Source organism: Poeciliopsis prolifica, unplaced genomic scaffold (genome assembly GCF_027474105.1).
Source record: "Poeciliopsis prolifica strain line A6 unplaced genomic scaffold, Auburn_PproV2 SCAFFOLD012, whole genome shotgun sequence".
In the NCBI taxonomy this organism is placed as follows: domain Eukaryota; kingdom Metazoa; phylum Chordata; class Actinopteri; order Cyprinodontiformes; family Poeciliidae; genus Poeciliopsis; species Poeciliopsis prolifica.
In genome coordinates, this window is record NW_026562387.1 from 6,358,545 (window position 1) to 6,381,704 (window position 23,160).

Genomic DNA, 23,160 nt, shown 5'->3' on the forward strand with positions numbered 1-23,160 from the left:
CGTGTTCCTTGGTCTTCATGACAACATTTGTTCACTCATATGGAAACACAGTAATGAATACATTTAAAAAAATGCCTGCAAGTCCTGCAATCACTGAGTAAAGCACAGGAAACAAGAAAACACCAAATGAATGGATCCTGTTTTTTTTTTATTTGTTTTTTTCTCTGCTTGTTTACTCCAACACTAAAACCACATCCACGTCATTCTGTCTTTGCCGTAAAATGAAATTCAGACTCTCCGTCAATTCCACCAAGGCGTTCCCACTCACCTGGAAAAGCTTGACACTCAACTGTTTCCGCCTTAATCCGGCCCAGGCAGACAAAACAAGTGGTGAATGAAAGAAAAGTGGGGGAGACAGAAAGAAAGATAGAGAGGGAGGAAGGGAAAATAAGCTCCTGGCCTCCCTCTACCATCACTAATTCCTCATTTCCTCTTAGAAGGGACTGCATGTACTTCTGAAATCGCACGCTATAGTGTGGGCAAGTGGAGGGAAGAGAAGAAAAAAAAACATTTAAGCTAGTGGTCTCATACAAATCTGATCAGCATTTCCACCGCTGTCAATGTGAATAACAACAGCTGGTTTGTCTATAAAGCACAGCTCACAGTTTAGGGAGAAGAGGAGGGGAAGAAGAGTGACACAAGGCATTTATACTATGCTGTACTTAAGCGTTCTTTTTTTTTTTTTTTCAGATTCCAGGTCTGCTTTCAGTTCATGCCAGCTTTTACCCCATGCTTTATGTCAGATGGAAGCTGGAGACAATATTATCAGGGAGCTTGGGCTCAGTGAATACGCCCACAAGCACATCAACAGTGTCCACATGTGCTGAAAGCTCCACATAGGCCTTCAACAGATGCCATTAGAAAACAGAGCATACATACACCACTATATAGAATCCGATGGGACACTGAATTTAAAGGAGTCTATTTTAAGGGGTTTTTTTTTTTTTGCATGTGAATCTTTTGTCCCGCACACATATGATCAATGAATAAACAGAATCTAATCCACTGGTCAATATCAACCATCCAGAATAAGTGTAGGTTTTCTTTTTTTTAGATTAGAGCAGCTTATGCATAAACCGAGGATGGCTTCTTTTCAAGAGGTTTAAGAGAGTGATTGTGAAATGGGCTCAGATTTGATCTTCAAAAGGCCCAACATTGAATAACACGCTGATTCTTCCGCTATGAAAAAGAGGGCTTCATATTTTTAACAAGTTAACATAAACAAGCAAAAAGACAGATGTTACTTGAACTTTTTCACATTTTATGTTGCAGTCATAGTTTTCTGTGGAGTACACCAACACAGTGTTGCGGAAGAGTAGCTTTTGATTATCTTACAATGAAAAAGAATCAAAAAGTGAGGATTGCATTTGAGTGTAGCCATCTTCATATTCATAACATTAAATAATATTTAGTGCGCACAACTGCAGTAAGATATTATCCAATTCGCAAGTAAAATCCACTTTTATCTAAATACAGATGTTTTGTGAAAGTCTCAATGGTTTGTAAGATAACTCTAGTGAACAAAATGCATCAGGATGACCAAGGAACACTTCGGATTTAAAGTGAATCTGGATGGCAGCCACTTAGAGCCATAAATCAAACATTATTGAAAGAACTACCAGGAAGAAAGAAAGCTAAAAAGTCATGCATGCAGTTCGGACTATGTTTTTTGTTTTTTTTTGTCTACAACCAAATCCCACCATGTTGCTATTTATTACACTGTTACATTGTGTTATGAAATAAGTCAGTGTGCGGCACCATGAAGACGCTCTGGTTAATATGCAGGTCATTGTCGTAGAAACGGCCTCGGTGCTCGACTGGCTCAGTGGACGCCGACCAGGTTTGCTCTTTCGAACTGCGCAGGTGAAGAGAAGAACCTCCTAAAGTGCTCTGAAGTGCCACTCTGATAGAGTAGAGACCTCGCGGAAGCTTGTCTCTTGCCGCTCTCAGGCAACACACACACACCTCTATAGATTGGAGAAGGGCTCCCTGGTCCCCCTATGAAGAAGAAATAGAAGAACAAAAGGATGAGCAAACGTTTCGTCTCCATATTTTATAAGCATGTTTTTTTTTTTTTTTTAATTTTAATAGAGACAAAAGGTCATCTGTGTTCTTACCCAAAATTTTATTGGCCATAATACTTGCTTACAAAGTGAATAACATTATTAGAACACATTAACATGATTGCAAGCACAGCACTTATTGGCCTACTACAAAATGTTAAGTTACCCAGCTATAATTTGGGATGAACTGCACCAAAAACTGAAAAATTTGTCATTTAAATACCAAAAAATATTTTTGGGACAATCTCATGTAACGGGCTTCAATCCAGTCGAAAACATTTTTAAGTGACTGGTTTTAGAATAATAAAGAAATCTGACTTTTCATTCTCTGTTTTGAACCAGAGCAAGTCATGTGGAGATGCTAACCCCATGGTGGAGGGTTCGATTGAGATCAGAGATGCGTCTTCCCACCCAAATGTAGTGAATTCTTTCAAAAACAAATGCATAAAAATGCGTTCCAGAAGTTACACAATTAAAACCCGGGACTGTAGTTCGCCAAGACCAAGGACAATGATTTTGAGATGTTCAAATAAACAGGGCAACACTTCCTTTTAGGAAAACCTGTGTCATCTGGAAACCTAACCAGAGCTCAGTATTAAACCGCCGAACATCTGCTGAGGTACCTGAAATGGCATCCAGCGTATTCAAGCTTAAGAGGATCTGCCAGGAAGACTTGGATAAACGGTCTAAATCCAGGTGTAAAAGGCTTTTAAAGACTTACTCAAGAAGCTGTAATTGCTGCCAAAGGGGCTTCTGTAAAGTAATGACTTCATTTTGATCTTTCATTAATTTTTGAAAAATATGTTTTCACTTTGACATTATAATTATAAAGTTTGAACCGGTCAGAAAATGATTGATCAGTCAAAAACTTAAATTTACTCGTGGAGAAATGTAACAAGGCGTTCTAATACCGAAAAGTGTATTGATAAAAATCCCACTACACCTAATATTCTCCATTTAATGAGCTTCATTGGGTTATAGCCTTTAAACCTCATTCAAAACACATCAACATTAACTGCTGTCAAAGTGAGATTGCCCATTCAGGAGAAGATTTTCAACATGCAAACCCTGCGGTGGTAAAATGAACTTTCAAGGACTAGATGTTTTTTTTTTTTTTTTTTTTTGCTTATATGTGCATTGTTTTATAGTGTAGGGTAGGTCGTTAAATAAATGATTAAGACATCCATAAAACAATTAATGGAAACAGTATCTTCTATCTTAAAGTCTTAAAAAGAATTTAAATCATCAATATCTAAAGAATTATGGCATTAACTATTTCTTCCAGGTTATATATATATATATATATATATATATATATATATATATATATATATATATATATATATATAAAATCATTCAGAGATCTATTAGCTGATACTGATAATTAGTATTGTCCCCAAATATAGTTACTTGTATTTCAAGGGGGTTTGATTATTTTCATTATAACATAATCCTATTGCCACACCAAGTGGTTGATTTGCACTATTGTGAAGAATAGGATAAAAAACAAAAAATAAATGTGGCATATAATGCCATCCTATTCCATTGTATAATTATGTTTTGTGTCTTACAGTGTTCATATATACTGAGATTTATAGCATCACATTGCATTATCCTGTCCTATTCTTTCTAGACAGTCATGTCATCCACTGTAAATTACATCTCCTTATTCCTATTTATTGTATGTGCTTAAGTATACAGTATGTTAACCAGGACCTGAGGGTATAGTTTGAGTGTCTGGCAATTAAAACCCTCCATACCGATCAATGATACACACTCTCTCTCACACACACACATTCTTATATGGATTTTGGAACTTTCTCCTTATGATTTCCAATATCACTTTTTTTTTCTTTTTTTAAACCTGTGAGTCATAAAGCATATATATTTTTGAAAGGACACAATACAAATTCAGCTAGTAAAGGGTCATAACACCCATGACAGTATTATGACCCTTGCCTGTCAGTCAAGGAGCAGGGTGTGTGCAGCTGAACTCCCTCAGTGATTATCCTCTCAATCTTCCCACTGTGAGCATCTTTAGATTCCAAAACAACCAAAAACAATACAGGCAGAAGTAAAATTTGTTTAACTGGTGGCAAAGCAGTTTAGCCCACACGTCTCGGGGAAGGCCTCCAAGCTCCCACATAGGAAGACAAGGCAGGCAGAAGAAGAGACAGAAAAAGGAGGAGGAAAGAGTGGAACGAGGGCAGACAAAGAAAAGAGGAATAAAAAATAATAACATCACACCTGCGTCTAATTTTCCGTGTGCGTTGTGGAAGCATTGTTATTGCCTGGCTCAAATGATTGTACAGGCATCATAGGAAACAGCAGAGACAGCAAGGTGAAGGTAAAAGGTGAAGGGAGCCAATTTTCCATATCAGAGGTGGTTTGTTTGCCCCAAGCCTGAGTTGTGCCTAAAGTGCCATAACATTACAGCACTCCTACAGATGAGATCAAAGGCTCCAGTGAGGGATTCTCTGTGGTTTTGCTGGCAAGCGGCCGTCCCTTTGCTGAAAGATCTTTTGAGGGCTTTCCACACATTGACTGATCACACAAAATGCACTCTTAATGGAGACAGGAAATGCCACATACAAAAACTTCCTTTCTTTCTAAGTACAGGCTAATATTCAGAGATTAAGCTTTCTTGTTAATTATTTTCATTTTAATTAGTAAATCTTAATTAACAATGAACATTTACCCTTAAAATATTTTGGCTTTGGAATGAAGGAGGGGGGTGAAGAAAAGAGAGAATAAATATGACAATCTTTTTGGGACCTCCGGGCAGGATTACTGATGCAGGCTGCCTTAGTTATTAAACACGTTCTAAATTAAATGCCTCCATGAATTTTGCACAGAAATATATTTTCATAGTTTTGCATGCCAAATGTGACATTTTATATTTCAGATTCATCTTGCTGCACTAATTTTCAAGAAATGTCATATAAACAAAGATTTTGTCATTTACCAAAAGAAATTACTATGCGTGGCAGGTTTGGCCATTGCTTCTCTTTTTCTATCATTTTTTTTTTTCTTTTTGCCTCTCCCTGCTTTGCCCCCTTATTCTGCCTGCGCTAGTTGTTTCAAGTCAGCAAGCCATAAAAAATCTTTATCTCAGTGAAACACAGCAATTTGGGAGATAATCGAATGGTGACTGGGGGGCACAAACGCCAGTCTGAGGAATTATACCACAATCTCCCCTGCATTTACAACCTTCCTCAAAGCCAGTTGTCACCCTGGAAGGAAAGCCCCCGACTGAAGATTCATTACATCTTTAAGCCAGCACGGTGGCATAGCAGGCTCATCCCCAGATGCAACACAACAGCACACTCACTCCCACAGCTGGTGATGCTGCCGCTACGACTGCAGACCCCTTTTCTCGCTTTCTCTCAATTGGTTCCCCCTTATTTCTTCTCTCCCTTTTTGCTGCTTGGGTTTCATCTTCTAAGATTGCATTTTCCACCTACTGATGTTTCCTTAAACGGGAGACGCTACTCCCAAAACGACAGAAAACAAATCTTTAAAAGTTGACATAGAAAGCGTAGCTGGATGGTTTGAGTATCGGCTCAGGGATTCCTTTTGGCTCGTTGTAGTGTAATACCTATATACAGTTATATTCAATTAATTAGGAAATTCCTATTCTTGTGACAAGAATACCTTTTGAAAATAACAATCTTTCAGCAGGTATTGAACATACTTTAAATTAAGCCCACATTTCTCTATTAAAAATATATATTTTTTATTGGTCCGATGTAATATTCTAATCTTAAATGTCATGTTGTCATTAGCTGTAGGCAAAAAAAAAAATCATCTTAATTAACAGAAACAAAAGCTTGAAAACACCAGACAGAGTGTAATTAATCATCATAATGTGTTTAACTTAGTGAACTGAGTTGCTGAAATAAATGAACTTTTCAATAATATTCAAATTGTTTGAATAAGACTGCATGTCTCTGTATAGGCATGCTCATATGGAAACACTTAATTTCCCCTTTCTCTCACTGGTACCGTTCACTACCTCATTACATATAATTACATCATTTAGCAGTTTTTTTCCAGGGGTGGGAGGGCAGAGGGTTACTGAACAAAGCTGTTTTCTTCTTGTAATTTGTAAATAGGATCGATATATTTCCCATGACATCACACTCTTAGGGCGATTCCAACAAGGCCGCTCCAACACTTTGCCACTGCAGTTGCTAATTCTTTGTTCTGTAAAAGAACCGGTTTGGTTCTCCCTCATTGCTTCTCTCCTTTAACTTGCAAGTTTGATGCTACTCTACTATAGAGTCTCGTTGGATAAAGTTTACCCATTTCTCTCAGCATTCCTGCATTAAAGCTATTAGCTGAATTCAATAGATATGCAATAATAAAAAATAAAAATAAAAACCTTCCTTATTTTGTAAATATGAAACAAAAAGTGGAATTGTTCTAAGTGACAACCTAGCAATGTGTAATAATAGTTGTATTTTAAAGTGTGTATTTTAAAATGCAACTATTATTTTCTATCAAACCACTCACATCAGGTGTGTGTTGTTGGTGGCCGATGCTCTAGAGCATATGACTGAGCTAACTATTTTATATCAAGCGAGTTAATTTAGAAATCAAACTATAATAAAAAATCTGTTCTTTAGGCCTACTTATAGACTTACTTTTAGCTTCTGAAATGCAAGATGTTCCAATCTTGGGTTACAGAGAACATAAGTGAAAACCAATGGGTCCATTGAACCCAGAAAAAAATTAATACATGTGTTTCTTCCCATTTTCAGACCCTTATTTTTAGTCCAATTGATGTCTGTTTCTCAGTCCACCATCGCCTTACCTGCCACGAGGGCTGTGATGCTGAAGAGGAGGATTGTGGGAGCTCTTTGGCCACCGCCTCTTCTCGGCCTTCGCCGAGCGCTCTGATCGACAGGCTGTCGAGGTTTTTGCTGCAGTGCACAAACAAATGTGTGTAACACACACAGGTACGAGGGGCTAACCCTGTTAACAGCCACCTGCATTTTGGGCCCTCTGTTGTTCCTCTCTGTAGCCAACAGCAGCTCAATCTAATGACAGCACAACAAAACACTTTCCATTGGGTCCCTCGTTCTCACTCTCTATTTCTCTCTCCTTCTGTGCTTTTCGTCTTTTCTCTGTGGGTCTCTCTCTCTCGCTCCCTGCTTTTCTCTGCCTTTCAATCTTATCAGCGGTAATGTAATAAGCGCTTGCTTTGCTCGTCTCCTCGCCACCTCTCTTAATTCCTCAAAATAAAGCAATATCACAGGGGCCCCGGCCTGCCTGTGACTGGGGATAAGATGCTTGTTAAAGGAAGGATAATTCAGCAAATAAACGCTCTGCATCAAAGGCGGGCGCTGGGTCTTTCTTTTTCTTTCCTTCTCTCCCTCCCCTCTGTTTGCCTATCAAAAGTATTACACATGCTTTCATCAGTTCACAACATGGCACAATGTGCTTCCTAATGCAATTACTCAACCTCCATTAAATCAGAAACGGTGGAAACAAATGAATTACACATTTGTTACAAAAACACAAGTCAGCTCTGTGTCTGTTCTAATTTTTTTCTCTCTCTCTCTATCTCTCTCTCTCTGTGTGTGTGTCTCTTTGCCTCTTTCTCTCTCTTTCGCTCTCTCAAAGATGTAGGGAAAGAAAAGTGAAATCATTTCTCTTTCCATTTCAGGCAGATGTAGCCCTGGGTGATGCGTAGAAAGTCTCCGATGTCTAATAGCCACCCACTATTGATATCAGCAAGGATTTACAGTGTTCAAGGCTGTCTGGAGGAGGTCATCTCGCTAAACTCCAAATCACATTCATCTGACAGGGCTGGTGTCCGACTTACCACCCACCCATAACACGGGCCAGCACAAGTCGCGGTTCTGACGCGTACACTAGTTTCTTGATTTTTATCATCTCAGCCAGCATGGTAGTCCGTAATTAATGAAAACTTAAACATGCTAAGCTTGATTGCCTGCAGGGCTCTCGCCACAAGATGTGAAGCCTGACCAAAGTGGATGGAGCAAGAATTGATGCACCTCCTAGCCCAGTGATATGGACAGATTTCTGTGCCCCTGAGCCATATTACCCACAATGCAATGCCTGCTGACAGCAGAAGCCTTGCAGAGGACATATGAATCTGTCCTACGGTAATACAAATGCTTCTCACACAATTAATGATTACAGTCACGTGACATCAGTTTTATATATGGGGGTAAGAGGTGATATGAAAGGAGCTGTACTTACCACTGAAACAATGTGTTCACTCTGGGCTGGGGTCTTAATACTTCATCACTGTCTCTCTGTGAACTGGGTTCCTTCAAAAATTACATCAATTGAAGGGATTTCGCTCGTTTAAATGTTTTATCAAAATGATTGTATTCTGTAATGTTACAAATTACAATGCCTCTTACAGAATATTTCCACTCCTTGAGTCTTTTTTTCTGCATAATTTAGGTCTAGATATTTACCAGGGCATTTTATCTCAAAAATATGTTTGTTTTTTTCCGTATGTTTGTTTTTTTCCGTTTGTTTGTTTTTCTGAATGAGACTTTTGATGTGCTAGCTGTTTGTTCAGGGTCATTGTTCTGCTGGAGGATTAAATGTGATCATTCATTTAATCTATCTTGATATAAATCCTTAGCAGCGATCCTATTCCTGCTAAGAATCCCACAACATGAAGCTCTCACCACAGTGCTTGATGGAGGTATGGTGTGTCCACTGTAACTGTTCCCCACACCTTATACTTTGCATGTTGACCAAAAAAGCTTTGAACCATTCTGGCTGTATCAACATTTTTTTTTTCACATTTGAAGTCTGCCTCACATTTGATGAAAAACTGGAAATATAGAAAAAAAAATTGAAGCTTTTTAATTAGCCTTCAAGGCTGTGCCTTTGCATCGTTTCCATAGAACAGTAAGGCACGTCTCTGCGCTGTTTGGTACTGTTTCATACACTGGCAAATAGTTAAAATTTATAACTACTGAAAATTTCCTCTGAAATCACTTGTGACCACCCATTATAATCAGTCAAAAACAAAATATGTCTTAATATGCATTAATGCACACATTTGTTAACACTACAGCAGAAGCTAACAGCTATGGACTTCCTTATATCCACTCTTGTGGGAAAAACCAATCAATGCCAAGGTAAATTAATGACCCTTATGGATTGGCTGCTTTGCAAACTTCAGCCACTGGCAGGTAAAGCAGTAATGTTTTTCAGAGTAACCTGCATTTGATGAAAAATAAATAAGTAAATAATCATCAAATAAGTGGAATTGCTATGAATGATACTGATTTGTGTTCCTCAGAAATATCAGTGAATACTGAACCGCAAATAGGCAGTGTGAGCCACTGTCCTCATTTATTGTTGATTAAACAAACAATATTGATGTAAAATACATCTTGTGTTGTTGTCATGTGACAGAATAAGGAGTTTGAATGTTTTGCAAGGTACGTAGCTCGAGATTTCAGGGGAGCTAAGAAAACTGTCATTGCATTTAAAAATACATAAAAGAATGTAAAACTGAAGTTAATAAATAGGGCAAATAAAATTGAGAGCATGGTTTGTAAAGAAGGTCATAAACAACTCAGGAGGCTAAAAATATAGATACACTTGATTCAGCTTCCATACAATGCATGGGCATTTACCTCAACATCGCCAGTGAAGAAAGCCATTAGTCTTTTTTTTCTCTTTGCCCACTCACTCTGTTCCTGGGTTCCCTTCAGATCTGGTTGCTAAAAATACATGCAAATACAAACACACACACACATTTTCTATGGATGCAGACTTATGAAACAGTACAGTGCACCATAATAGCAGAATTAAGCACAAGGAGCAACTGTAATGCAATCTGCAGGCAATCAATACTGAGCCAGACCCTAAAGACATGGAGCATTTGATGAGTGTTTCAGCCAGTTTTACATTCAGTCAGCACATTCACAAACCCCCCTCCCCAATTTAGACACATTGACATCACTAAGTGACAGCATCTTGCAGACGAAGAAAGAGAGGAGAAAAAAAAAAAGCTATAATTTTTAAATAGATGTGAAATCTCTGGTGGATAATGTTCTTTCATTTGAAGGTGGGTGTGCAAACAGTAACAGAGCACGTGCATATTTTACTAGAATAAGATAACACTGATCCCAGCACTGATAGAGTGGATGCCACTGATTATCCACTTATGCGAAGATGAGTCAACTGTTGCAGTGACTTCCAAGTGACATTGAAACACTGTTTGTACCTTTGTTCCTATATTACATTTGCTCCCTATTCATGTAATATTCTCACTGTCTTTTCAAATGAGATTAGAACTAAAAATACAGTGAATAGAACTTCTGCATTAATGTCTGCAATGCTTTTGCAAACTGGATTTCCCAAGACAATATAACCCTGACATTCTTCTATCTACTCCCATTCCTCTTTTGACTGGGGGAGTATAAGCATGCAAACACTTTATTATTTTTTTTCTCAGAAAGGCGTCTGATCTTAAATGCTAGTTTGTAAAATCCCCTGTTGTAAAGTAATATGTTGTCATGCTCCATTTTTATTGAAAAGACCATAAGACTGGGTAAAGAAGCAAGCAAAAGCAATAGACATAGTTGAAAATTGAAAGACAAAATAAAACTGAATAAATGAATTAGGTGAGAATATTGCATGTGGTATAAAGGACAAAGCTGAAATCCATGTTCTAAATTTGGGCTAAACAAGAATGAGTAATCTGACATTGGAAAAACCCTTGAGTGTTTGTTTTGCAAAATAAAAGATCACAGCTGAGATTTTATGAAGTCTGTGAAAACAAATGCAAAAAATAAAAATTACAGAAAAAGAGAGCACACAACCCAGAGTGAGTGAAACAGGAAAGAGAAGAATCAGTAAAGCAAGTTATACATACAGTCTACAGAGACAAAAGCAGACAAACGCGTGTTAAGACACACACAAACACACGCACACTGTGTCCATTAGCCAAACCTCTGATACACAACATAATGGACACGGCTGATGTGCTAGTGAATATGGGATGATGACACAGATATTCCCCTTTGTAGCACTGACCTGCTGCAGTGAAAGGCTGCCAAGCGTGATCATGTCAGGCCGCACACGCTCCCTCAGCTGCTGGGCGTAGCAGGGGATCACTTCCTCAGCTGCTCTTGCTGCAAGAAAATAATAAAAAAACAACACAACTCCAAAGATTGTCTAGAATATTACTGGAGCAATGTGAATTAAGTTAATTAATTTTACCAACAAAACTATCGAGTTTTCAAATATCTCAGAGAGATTTTGAGCAAATTTTTTTCACATTACCATGCATTAAATCCTATACCTCAATATCAGGTGCACAATCCATATAGAAAAGTGTTATTCTTTATACTAACAGTATCCCTACACAATAAATCAGCCCCTGAAACAAATTAAAGAATAGCATTACTTTTTACAGCACTTTCCCTGCCTGTTACCATCCTCCCTGCTTGGAGTCCACCCTCTCCTCCCAGCCAAGCACTACTCTCTGCCTGTGGTTTGGCAATGGTATGGGCCTGGGAGGGTTTGGGGCCTGAGGCATCACCACCACTGTGGAGCAGCAGTCGCTGCTGAAGCACCAGATCACCCGCCTTCACCTCCAACACCTCCTCATCCCTCGAGGCTTGCAGCGTACCTGGAGAGATAACGCATCGGTGAGTACGCTCAAACACATGCATACAAACAGGCACACACAGATGCACAGGCGGATGGGCATTCATAAACATCGGCACATGCATTCGCATGCTGATGGATGAGCATACTTAGCAGAAACGCAAACCTCCACACACATGCGCATGAACAAACACGCACACACGCTGATGTGTGTGCTTTTGCACATAAAGCGTGGAGGTGGACAGTCATGTACTAAAGCAGAAAAATTGGAAAAAAAACCCAACAACAACAAAACAAGGCAGATCCACATATGCACTTTCACAATCTCTGCATATACTTCCAAAAGTAGTCACACAATTTGAACTTTTCCATATGTTCCCACATTTTAACTACACTCTTAAATCTATTTTATTGGAACTTTGTGTGATAGATCAAGGGTGTCCAAATAATTTTATGTGAATTGGTCACAATTCAAGAATGATATAAATTCGGCCTCTAAACAAGGTCTATTGATGCAGATAGTGACTTTTAAACATTTTTTAAATGAGATTTTAAACTACATATAAAGAAAATGTATATAAATCAAAATCTAAATATAATCTTTAGCCTTTTCTTCCATTATTTATTTATGACCCACAAGCGCTTTCAACTTGTCAGCTTTCATTCTCAGGGCAAAACATTTTTCAACACAACTGGAAGAGAGCATAACAGGAAGTCATGCACATCTGTGAAGGAAAAATATTTCAACATTTTTCACAAAGAAAGTCTGAAAAGTGTGACACGCAATTGTAACTAGCCCCTCAATTTAGTCAAACTGTAATCCAGCACCACCAATTGCTTGTAGAAGTCAAATAATTATTAAGAATATATTTGTTCATTTTGTAGACTTTTCTTTGTCAAAATTGTTAAAATATATTTTTTTTCATTTTGCCTTATAATTAAGTAACCTAGAAAAAAGTGTTAAGAAAACATGAAGTCATAATAAAATGTTTGAGGCATGTCAGTATATTTGTAAATCTTTGTTCCAAAATAACAGAACAATACTTTTTAAGGCAATATTCTTTTGAAATTTAGATAGACAGCATAAAGTTGTACATAAACTAACGCTTAGTTTGCTAAGAGTGGAATAAAGATGCCATAATTTCTAGTTTCAGAACCACACTTTCTTTACAACTAATCGCAAGAATTAGATACAATCTTCTCATTGTGTGTCTTTGCAGTTTTGTTATCCTCCTTCAGTGATAGAAAACATGACAATTCTTTTACAGCATCGAGTGCATTCAACGTGTGCAGTCCAACATGTGGAGGAGCCAAAGCTGTTGTCGTTGCCTAATGCTTTGTGTAAAGAAGTTGCTATCATTGCCTCACGCCTCGCAGAAACCAGTACTGAAAAGGATGCCAGTTCTGTGTTTGTACCTCTCTGAGCCAAAGCAAAAGAATCCATCAAGATACAAAAAAGATCACTTCTAGACAAACAGAAGAGGTTTTTGCAGGATCTCTGTTTGACAAAATCAAAAACAAAAAAAAAAAAAACATCCCTGGCACTGGCCACTGTCCATTTCATTAATACTTTGTTTTATCCATTCTCTGGCTTGTGAAATTCATGGTTTTTTTGTGACAGACTGGGAAATCAAAAACAAAAGCCTTTGAAGCAGTCACTAAGTACCGGGATCAGCTCTGAAGACATACTCCCCTTCTGCCCTGCTGCCACAGAGAACACTGTACCGTCTGTACCGGTGGGAGGCAACCATACAACTACATAAGGTAATTGTTTTGAAGTCTATTGTTGCTTAGTAAAGTGTTAACTGGCAGTCGTCACAATTTCACTTCAGCACAGGAGTGTGAGCTCTCTTCTTCTCCTTTGGTGTCACTCTTTGCATTTCTGTCTCTCAGCCTATTGCGTGGAGCTGTTAATCCGAGATCCTCCTTACATTCTCTGGTGGGATTTTTATGAACATCCCAAGACAATGAATAGGGGCACTAATCTCAGTAGTACAGCTAAATCCAAAACAATGGGGAATAATGCAAGCCTTCTAAATTCTACCATGCTGAAGCGGGCCTAAACCCATCGCTCGTGTGCTGGAATTACAAAGTAGGTGTGCGTCATGGCAAAAGGATCTGGTATAACAGCCTTCACATAGAACAATGCCAAGCTTTAACCATCTGTGTGTCGCCTTGATGAATACAGTATAAAATGAAAGTAACTTAATTAGGAAAGGCACACCTGCAATAAAACAATTGCCATCCATAGAAAGCACAAGGTAGGGTCAGCTTTGACTTCATTCTTTGCATGTCTGTAGTCCTGCTATCCTTGTATTGCTTGTATAGCTTGTTGTACTTAAGAAATTGAATATTTAAGTCTCACTATAATCTTGAAGGGTGCAGTGCCCTGCAAAAGTATTTACAACCCTTAAACATTTTCACATTTGAGCTACAATCACAAAACTTCATATTTTATTGGCACTTTATGTGATAGACCCCTTCACGGTAGTGTATATCTGTGAACTGGATGGAAAGAAATGCAAAGTTTTCAAACTTTTCACGAGATAAAGCTGAAAACTGTGTTGTGTGTTGGTATCCAATACCCAGCGTCGTCCCATGGATTTGGATGCAACTTAAAATTTGTTCCGATGTGACCAGCTTGCCGTCTCCTCCCTATGGCTTGTGCCAAACTGCAAGTGAGACTTCTTATTGCTTTCTTTCAACTTGGTGAAAGAGCAGGTTGGTGGAGAGAACAGATAGTTAAACCTTCAGCAGAGTGTGTCACCAGGGCTTTGGAAATCTGTATCAGTTCCAGATTTACCTTGACCCTCTTGGCTGCTTTTTTTACTAATATTCTCCTTACTTGGCCTTTCAGTTTAAGGGGACAGCAATTGTGCAAATCTACACACAGGTCGACTTGATTCTGTAAATTTGATACTTCATTGGCTATTGGGTAAACTGATTTTATTTAAATGTATCAGAGTAAAAGAGGCAAAGAAGTTTCAAACCCTTTGAAACTTCTCTGAATTATTAATAAAACATATAGCATTTTTCCAGTACATCAACATTATGCACTACAGGTGTTTTGATCAATAGCATAGGTCACCAGTGAAATCTAACAATGTGGTGAATATTAAAGCTGTCTAAGATAAAGTATCAGAGTACTAATGGTATACATACCAGGTATGTTTATAAAGGTTTCATCTTCATTCAGCAATGCAGTCATTCTTTCATACAGTCTGTTTTCATCTGCTTTCAGTATTTCTAGAAACCAAAACATTCAGAAAGTGACTTCACCTTCTGTGAAATAAAAAAAAAAATCTCATACATTTATCAGCTTCAATATTACATTCAACTTATCAGACAAGTTAATCTAAACCACATCTTTGCCGCCTGCAAACTGGAGACATTGGCTGCAGCAGAAGAGGGTGAAAATGCAGACGGGAGTAATGAAATAGGAGCATTAACATGCCTGTTAGCTGGGCTGTCATCATGTGATGAGATTTGATTTGGTGAATCCTTTGATATTACAAGGCAGTGATATCCAAAAGATACAGGTGAAATGGCTTCTCCATTAATAGCCAGGTTTCATTATAACATGCATATTTCTTGGCTCCCAAGAGCTTGCTTTTAATAGGCCCATTTTAGCAGAAGGCTGCAAACTATTGATGTGGCTCTACATGTGTCTTTTTGACTGGGGAGAGGAAACTCCACAGTGAAATGAAAACTGACCAATGATTCGTGACCTTCATCAATGACAACGAGTTGGGTAGCCAATCTAGTGATGCCATCGTTTGGTGTATTTACATAAAATGTCCCGCCGTCACAAATGGCAGCCTGCTACCAGTGATCTCTCTCACCCCTCTTTAATGAACCGAGGAGAACCATTATGACAGAGAATGGCATACTTAATTCCAGCTCATCTTCGGCGCTGACCCCAGCCATCTCCCATTGCCTTGGGTCTGTCTGTTCTGGCGGTGGCAGGTCAAAGTAATTTCGAACACGTTCATTTCCTTTGGAAAGCGAGGAGGGAGAGTGGAAGGGTTGGGAAAAGGGAGACGGGAGGTGTAGGGGGGGCAGTGTATGAGAAGGGAAGGAGGGAGTTGTACAGGTTCAGGTTAGTGGTTATTAGAAGCACATGAAGCAAAATTTTAATTTTGAAATGCACACTGTAGAAGGGCAGTGGTAGCGGTGGGCTAGCAGATAAGGCGGCTCCAAGACGAGACAAGTTCCGAGGCAGAGAGAGCGAAGTGGGAAAAAAGACTGCTGGGCTTCTCAGAGCACCTCTCCGTGGCCTGCAGTGCTCTGGGGCCTAATTAGCATGCCGCAAAAGGTCAAGGCAGGCAATCTCTTAAATACAACTCCCATATGTTTGCCATGTTCAAAAGAAACTAATGAGAAAGTCTACAAGCCTTAAAGTACCTGGAATTTCAAAGACAATACCTTCTAAATACTCCGAGGTCAGCGGCCTTGAGGACCAGTCGAGTTTGGGGGACCTGATCCAAAGGAAAATAACCCGAGCCCTTGTCTCATTGACTTCTTATTAGCAATCACTGACCTATGGGTATCAAGTCTGCGCCACACAGTTTATGAGAATCAAATGACCCCAGGGCTTGTTCCATTGAGAGTACACATTACCGAGCAGCTTCCTTAACCACAAATCATTCTCATTTACAAGTCTTGAATTTTTCACTCCAATCCAAAATTGCTTTACTTTGTATTTCTCAAGTTGTAGGGACATGCTCCATTAAATCATGACACTTATTTGAGACAAGGCCTCTCTTTATAGGAATCTGAATGTGTTGGAGCTTGGATGTTTAAAAGTTGTCAGTAGGTGGTTTTGGATTGGAGCGTCACCATCCAAATATGAGAGAGTTCACAGAGATCCTTTCAAGCTCATCTAAAATTTCTGCAATGGGTTTGCACACACTGTCCGTACTCTGAAGTTAAACACTCAGACGGAAATACTTATTAACTGAGGAGCTGCAGTGTGACTTTTCATTGGCGCCATAAATTGACTGTGAAATTCCCATGTTAAGTCTCTACACTGTTAGCAACGAGTTTGAACAATTTCTCTGCAAATAGCTCTGAGGTTATGAAACCCTTTTTTCAAACACACATTTGCATAATGGTAGTAGCTTCATGAATCGCCTTTTGAGTCATAGCTGTGATTTACCTAAATAGTCTGGCTGCCCTCCAATTCATCCCTCTAATGAAAATTTCAATTATCTGTTCTTACATACAAAGTATCTGAAACTAACATTTCTCGAAAGCCAGAGACACTGTTAGCAGAAACAATATAATGAGTTATTTTTTGTAAGTCAAAGTGTCACACAAATTTTACACAAATACTACTGAATCTTTCAGGATTCAACAAACTAATTGCATTATTTCATATTCCTCTACTTTAAGGTTATTTTTTTAAGATAGATGCTAAGTTTTTTTTTTTATTTAATTCAAGTATGGTGGTGTGGTGATTGTGTGACTGCATTAAAATTAATTTTTTTATATGTTGCGAAAATACAATTTCTATATAACATAGCATCTTGTCTAACATATGAGAGGCCTGTTTGTATGTAGTTCGTAGTTTGTTAAACCTTTTCCTTTTAATGATGTGGTATGGTGAAAACAGTTGCAAATATTTATTTTAAGTAGTTTGTAATTGTTAGTTATGCTACAAATATTTTACTCCATATAGTTTGTTACTTGATAACAGTGGAATAAATCTTACTTTTTATATTGTTACTTTTTACAAATAGTTTCTTTTTCGCAGCCTATATTTTTTTGAACCCTTGCAAGTAATTGTTTTGTTGCTGTTTACAATTTGTTAACACTGCTAACTATGTAACCTTTTATGTAATTTGATTTTACACTTTGTTACAAATGTTACTTTTTTGATTGCACTTGTTTTTCCCATGTTATAAGCAGTTGATCTTTTGTTGTTTCAGTTTAATGACACAGCTCTAGGTGAAAGGCCATAGAAATACATATGTTCAGAAAAAAAAAGATCGTTATAACAATTTCTCTATGCCTTCAGATCAAAATTTGTTGCAATAAAAAAAAAAAAAACATTTACTTTGCATCACTGGAAAAAAAAAAACATTTTCCATTAGCAGACAAGAAGGGACAGATGTATAGTGCCTCACTTTCGATTTTAAAACAGTGGTGTTCTTAACATTACACCAGGATGCATTTTATAGGAACACTAGACAAAATATAAGATTTGCACTTTTAGGAGAACAACTCAGGAATAAATATTTCTGCCCACATGAGTCTGATTCTATTTCCATTGCATTACTAATAATGACAATAAGGGTAAAATAATTAGTAACCATCCACAGCCAAAGCAAAATAAGCCACATTAAATCAAGAATCTAAAATGTGACTCATCCCTGAGAAAAACTGGCACGCTCGCAACCTTGAACGCATCCTAATTTACCATTCCATTCCTCAAGAGTTCTCCCTGACATACTGAATTATAAAGGGGCATATTCGTATGCCTGATTGGCCTAAAGCCGTGTTTCGGGGGTGTTGTGAGTACACCGCACAGACAGCAGATCGGCTTGGTAACATAGTAGCATATGTAAATGCACTCTCCTATGACTCCAGCCCACCACAAGGCATGTAGCCGAGAGTGGGAGTCAAGGCTGATTGTGTCGAGGGTACTTCTAGATAGAGATAGAACACCCACTACTGCAGAGCGATCTCCAGCGGAAGAAGTTATACGACCATGCTTGTTTGGACACGCTTGCTTTGGAATGCCAGGACCAAGGACCCCTCGAATGGAGAGAGAGAGAGACAGAGGGAGAGAGAGCAGGAAATAAAAGAAGGAGGAAGCAAGAGAAAGGTTAGATCAGGAACACATCTACTGTCAACAGATTTGAGGCTAATGAAGAATGAAGCTTCACCTCTTTCACTGGCAGGAGCTTGCAGCTCCAATTTTTTTTGGTGAGCTGCAAGGGTGCTATCTGGCCTGTCACCTCGCATTTTTCTCCCCAGCCAACTCGAAGAATTGGAAAGCGCGGCGCTTCCTTCTCCATTGAACGCAGGATTTTCTATGCCCACAACAGCAGCTCTCTCCTCGCTCCCTGATAAAATAAGCAGCAACATAAATTGAAAGGCATTGACACACAGGCCAAAACAACAGCTATAGGTCAGAATGACTCACCACATTTTTTTTTAAATATTAGACATATTTATTATTAAAACAATTCTATTACTGATTTCTATGCCTCTAAATGTTCAGGCGCATCCTTCTCAAATGATACTAAAACACAATTAGGTTAAAATTAAATCAGAATCTTGCAGGAGGAGGATAAAAAAAAGAGGAGAAGAAATGATTAAAATAATTACAAATTGCGCCCTGACAAGCAAGAGCAAAATTTAGCCCAAAGCCATTTGTCTGTAATTAGTTAATTAATCCTTACACAAATTATGAGCAATAACTCATCAAGCAGGACTCACCCATCAGAAATTCAGCCGACTTGGATTTCTTCTGCTTAGGTTGCTGCAGAGCCTTCTGCTGTAACTTCTGGAGGGAAATTGTTAAATGAATAAATTAGCTGCAGAATGAAGATCATCATTTATGATCCGCAACTAACGCAGTATTTTAAATATGGGACGACACTGAAATGTCATTTAATTTACATCGCCGCTAAAGGGGTCAAGCACTAATTGAACAACAGGAGTGGAAAAGAATTTAATCATAAATAGATAAGAAAAGTTGACATGAATGTGTAATGAAGGTCACATTAAAATACTTCCTGCGCGTTTCTAAAACGACGAGGCAACAAAAGTATCTCCTGGAAAATTGTGCGTTCTTAACCAAATAGGATAAGGGTGCCCAGATATGGTCTGCGCTTCTCTTTGCGTCACTATACATCTACCTAAACACTCCTGTCTTATGTTAAAGCCTCCAAATAAAATTTAGATAAAATGTGACGCATTTGCAGGAGAGATCTATACATTTCTGTGGGGACATGGTAACTTTAAAGTACCCCTGTAGGTGGTCTTTAATTGCAAAAAATAAAAATAAAAAATAGATATCCAAAAGCCAGTATGGTTTTCTTTGAATTCATAAACATGTGAAACAAGCCGCATTCCCACATTTCTCTCATTTCTGCAAAGCAGAAGAACAATGCAGAGGCAGGAGGAAAAGGACATAAGTAGTTGTGTTTTTGTGTTACTGATATGTTTACATGTGAACGTACCATATGAAAGAGCTCCTTTGCTTAAAGCGTATGGAGCTCTTTAAGCATTATTTTATGCAGATTCCAGTGATGAACGGTGCTCATGCCCATGAACAGCATGTATTTGTATACAATATTTAATTTCAAAGGCAAAATCAAGGGGCAGACTGTTGTTGGGGGGAAAAAGGGGACTTTTTCAGTTTTAAATGACAGAGCAATTAAAATAGCAGAGGATGACTTCCAGACCAATCTGGAAAGAGGGGTTTTTGTAAATCTGTTTTTACATTCGACAAGCCCTACAGCAAGACATTCATTTATACCACTGAGATTAATGCTTATCTAATTGTAACTTATTTAAAAACCATTTTCCTTTCGACTGGGTACCAATCATCGTCTGTGATTTGTACGTACTGTGTCGTAGCAAAGATGAGAGAACATTTTGTCATTGGTTATGACTGTCTCCCTATATTTTTGTGTTTTCTTTCCATTTTCCGTATATTCCTTAATTGTCAAATTAAAATTAATCATCAGGTGACCAGAAGCTAACAAATTACACTTTGACCATGACTGATCTGTCAATTGAATCCTAACAAATTTAATCTTTTCCCAATCAGCAAAAGCGAGATACCTGAGCGCTAACAGATAGCACAAACAACATCTTTTGGTGTGAATTCTGTTACTGAGTGAAGACGTGTACGATTTTCAGTGTCAGTGAGGTGTTATGAGAGCAAAGGGTTCACCAAATATTTGGGAGGCTTACCATTGTCCAGTGAAGTTATTTTGTTTTGTCCTTTTGAGAAAACACTTTAAGCCCCGTCATGGAAAAGTGCTTGATTTGTAAATGGTGAGAACCTTTCAGAAATGTTAAATTTGAGGTGAGTATCTTATGAATACACACATGGGGATGAGTGTTTGCAATTAACTCATCTGGAAGAGCAGAATATTATAATTAAAATACTCAAAGCAACAATTATAGAAAAGTTAATAGAAATTTAGCTAATTAAAAAACCTGATATTCCCTTTTATTTTTAACTCCATAGACAGGAAAAAAAAAGAAATCCTGGTGCAAACCAAGACCCTCCATGACACATTCTGGCTACTGTCATTAGAAATCGGATCTACACGTTAGCCTCTCTGTCGTTAGCTAGAAGGAGAGGCAAATCAGGAGACATTGACAACATCCTCAGACCATACGAGGCCTGTTGCTTGATATGTCGTAAGTGGATGTAACATGCAGATGCTGCACTTCCAAAATGACAGCAAGAATTTAATCCTAAGGGGGTAAAAGTGTCATGGAGGTTTATGAAATAAATTCAAAAGTTTTGAGAATGAAATGACGGTTCACAATCCAACTGCTGAGTCCCATTATAAATTTCCTCAGTGCGAAGTAGTTATTGTTGCACCATTGCAGTTACACTCACCATCCTGCAGTCACTTTGCCTTTTTAATCCCATGCTTATTTTTATCCAAAATGTGAACTCTGCATTCAGCTTCAGAAAAAACAAACAAACAACAACAACAACAACAACAACAACAAAAAACGTTTATTTGTGGTGTCAAGAGAAATTCATGACTTATTTCCTTTCTTTCCTTTTAAATGTGATTGTTGTCAAAATGAATAGAACACAACAATGCCTTGTTCAGTTCTTGTTGCATTCAAAGGCATAGCTAGAAGGGCTTGGGGAAGACCGCTTGCCGCTAGGGGCTGGTGGGCACAGACCAGCTAGAAAGTGAATTTTGCATACTGTACGGATCATCGCCCAGTTCAGCCCAGTCACATTGAATCTGCCGTCAACCAATTGTGCTTCATGAAACCGTCAACCCTCATTTACGTCTGCCTGTTTTCTTCCCCGCGCAGCTGTAAACAAGGCCCCAGCTTTGAGCTGTCTTCCTCTGTCACTGCGCACGCTGCTTGCCAGGGGAGAGTTGACAGCGAGAGCTCGTCTTCCCTAGGACACTTTGGAGCTACCATTTCCAGACAAATACTCGAAACACTAGGCACACAGGAGTCAGGGGTGTGAGATTTTCTGGAAGTGATAGAAGTTTTCAGAAGCCTGGCATGAATGCTTCTCCGCATATGTTGTCTCTTTCTGTAACGTTACATTTTTTACAATAAACCTCTGCTAATATTGGCATGAAATGACATATGAAATTGTTTTAAACATCCTACATTGTTTATTTCTTCGCACTTAGGTTAAACCTTTTGGAAGAATTAAATCAAATGGCTTGAAAAATCAAAAATCAAGGCCTTAACGATTGTCATGTTTTAATGTTAAAGTTTCTTTTAAATACAAGTAAAACAAAATGCTGTATGAAATGTGAAATGTCATAAGAACAATGAGAACCTCTACAAAGCCCCCTCGTCGTCACTAAAGATAAGGTTAGCATTTTCTTTCAAAGAAAAAGCCAGCCCTGCCATTAAAATATGCAAGCGTCTTAATTTATAGAGCAGACTTATATGAGCACGGTAATTGTGACCCACCAAACAGTTTCTTCTAAACAACAACTGCGTCGGTTGGTGTAGACAGAAAAACATAATTAGTATTCAAGCTTAATTAATCTACGCTGGCCCCCTTTAAGTGAATTAGTCAATTATTTATGCATGTGTGCTCCTTTGATGCTAACAGATTGTGTATGTTAGTGGAAAAACCTTGAAAAATGACTTTGAAAACTTTCCACCATTAAATGTCACTACAAGTGTTTTGCGGGGACTTTGTTTCAGTGAAGGCCATGAAAGCTTTGTGGGCAGAAAAAAAAAAAAAAAAAGATTTCAGGAATTTTTATTTTAGCCAAATTACCATGCCATATATTTTAATGCCAGCCAGTGGAACTCTGATACTTCCTTGATCAGAATCCAGGCCAAGGGACAAACTAAATCACCCAAATATGTCCCTTTTTTGTGCCCTTAATCCATGGAATGGAAATCTAACACAGGTCGGATCAAGGTCTTTCTTAGGATCATGGGAACTCTTTGGGATTTTCAAGAGCCTTTTTGTTTTTACCCCTGAGAACCGGGCACTGGCCTCTGCTCTCCTCAATCCCCCATTGAGAATGCAGAGGCAGTGCGGAGGAATGTTAAATGTCAATGGTCAGGCTGCAGCAGCACCTTTAGAGAGAGGGAGGGTCCGAGGTATGAGGTATGGCCTTCTCGAGTTCAGCTATGTCATTATGAGGAACAGAAGTGGAACTGCACTCACGTTGCCAAAGACGTCCATCTCCGCAAATGGCCAAAGATCAAGACAGGCTGACTGTGACCTCTCTGCAACAGTAAGCCGTGGACTGAAAAACAAGAAGAATTCTCATAATTT

The 23,160-nt window shown here is 38.5% G+C and overlaps 1 protein-coding gene across 1 annotated transcript in view; it reads right to left on the bottom strand.

Annotated features, from left to right (window-relative positions):
- Nucleotides 1-23,160, bottom strand: part of ofcc1 (orofacial cleft 1 candidate 1) — an 84,370-nt gene that overhangs the window by 56,179 nt on the left and 5,031 nt on the right. The window contains exons 3-13 of the mRNA XM_055037446.1: nt 23,050-23,131; nt 19,128-19,194; nt 18,572-18,751; nt 15,572-15,676; nt 14,844-14,927; nt 11,479-11,703; nt 11,106-11,203; nt 9,701-9,787; nt 8,295-8,365; nt 6,880-6,988; nt 1,759-1,998 (exon numbers count right to left, since the gene is read on the bottom strand). Of these exons, the coding sequence (XP_054893421.1) occupies nt 1,759-1,998; nt 6,880-6,988; nt 8,295-8,365; nt 9,701-9,787; nt 11,106-11,203; nt 11,479-11,703; nt 14,844-14,927; nt 15,572-15,676; nt 18,572-18,751; nt 19,128-19,194; nt 23,050-23,131 (1,348 nt within the window). The remainder of the gene's footprint in view (nt 1-1,758; nt 1,999-6,879; nt 6,989-8,294; nt 8,366-9,700; nt 9,788-11,105; nt 11,204-11,478; nt 11,704-14,843; nt 14,928-15,571; nt 15,677-18,571; nt 18,752-19,127; nt 19,195-23,049; nt 23,132-23,160) is intronic.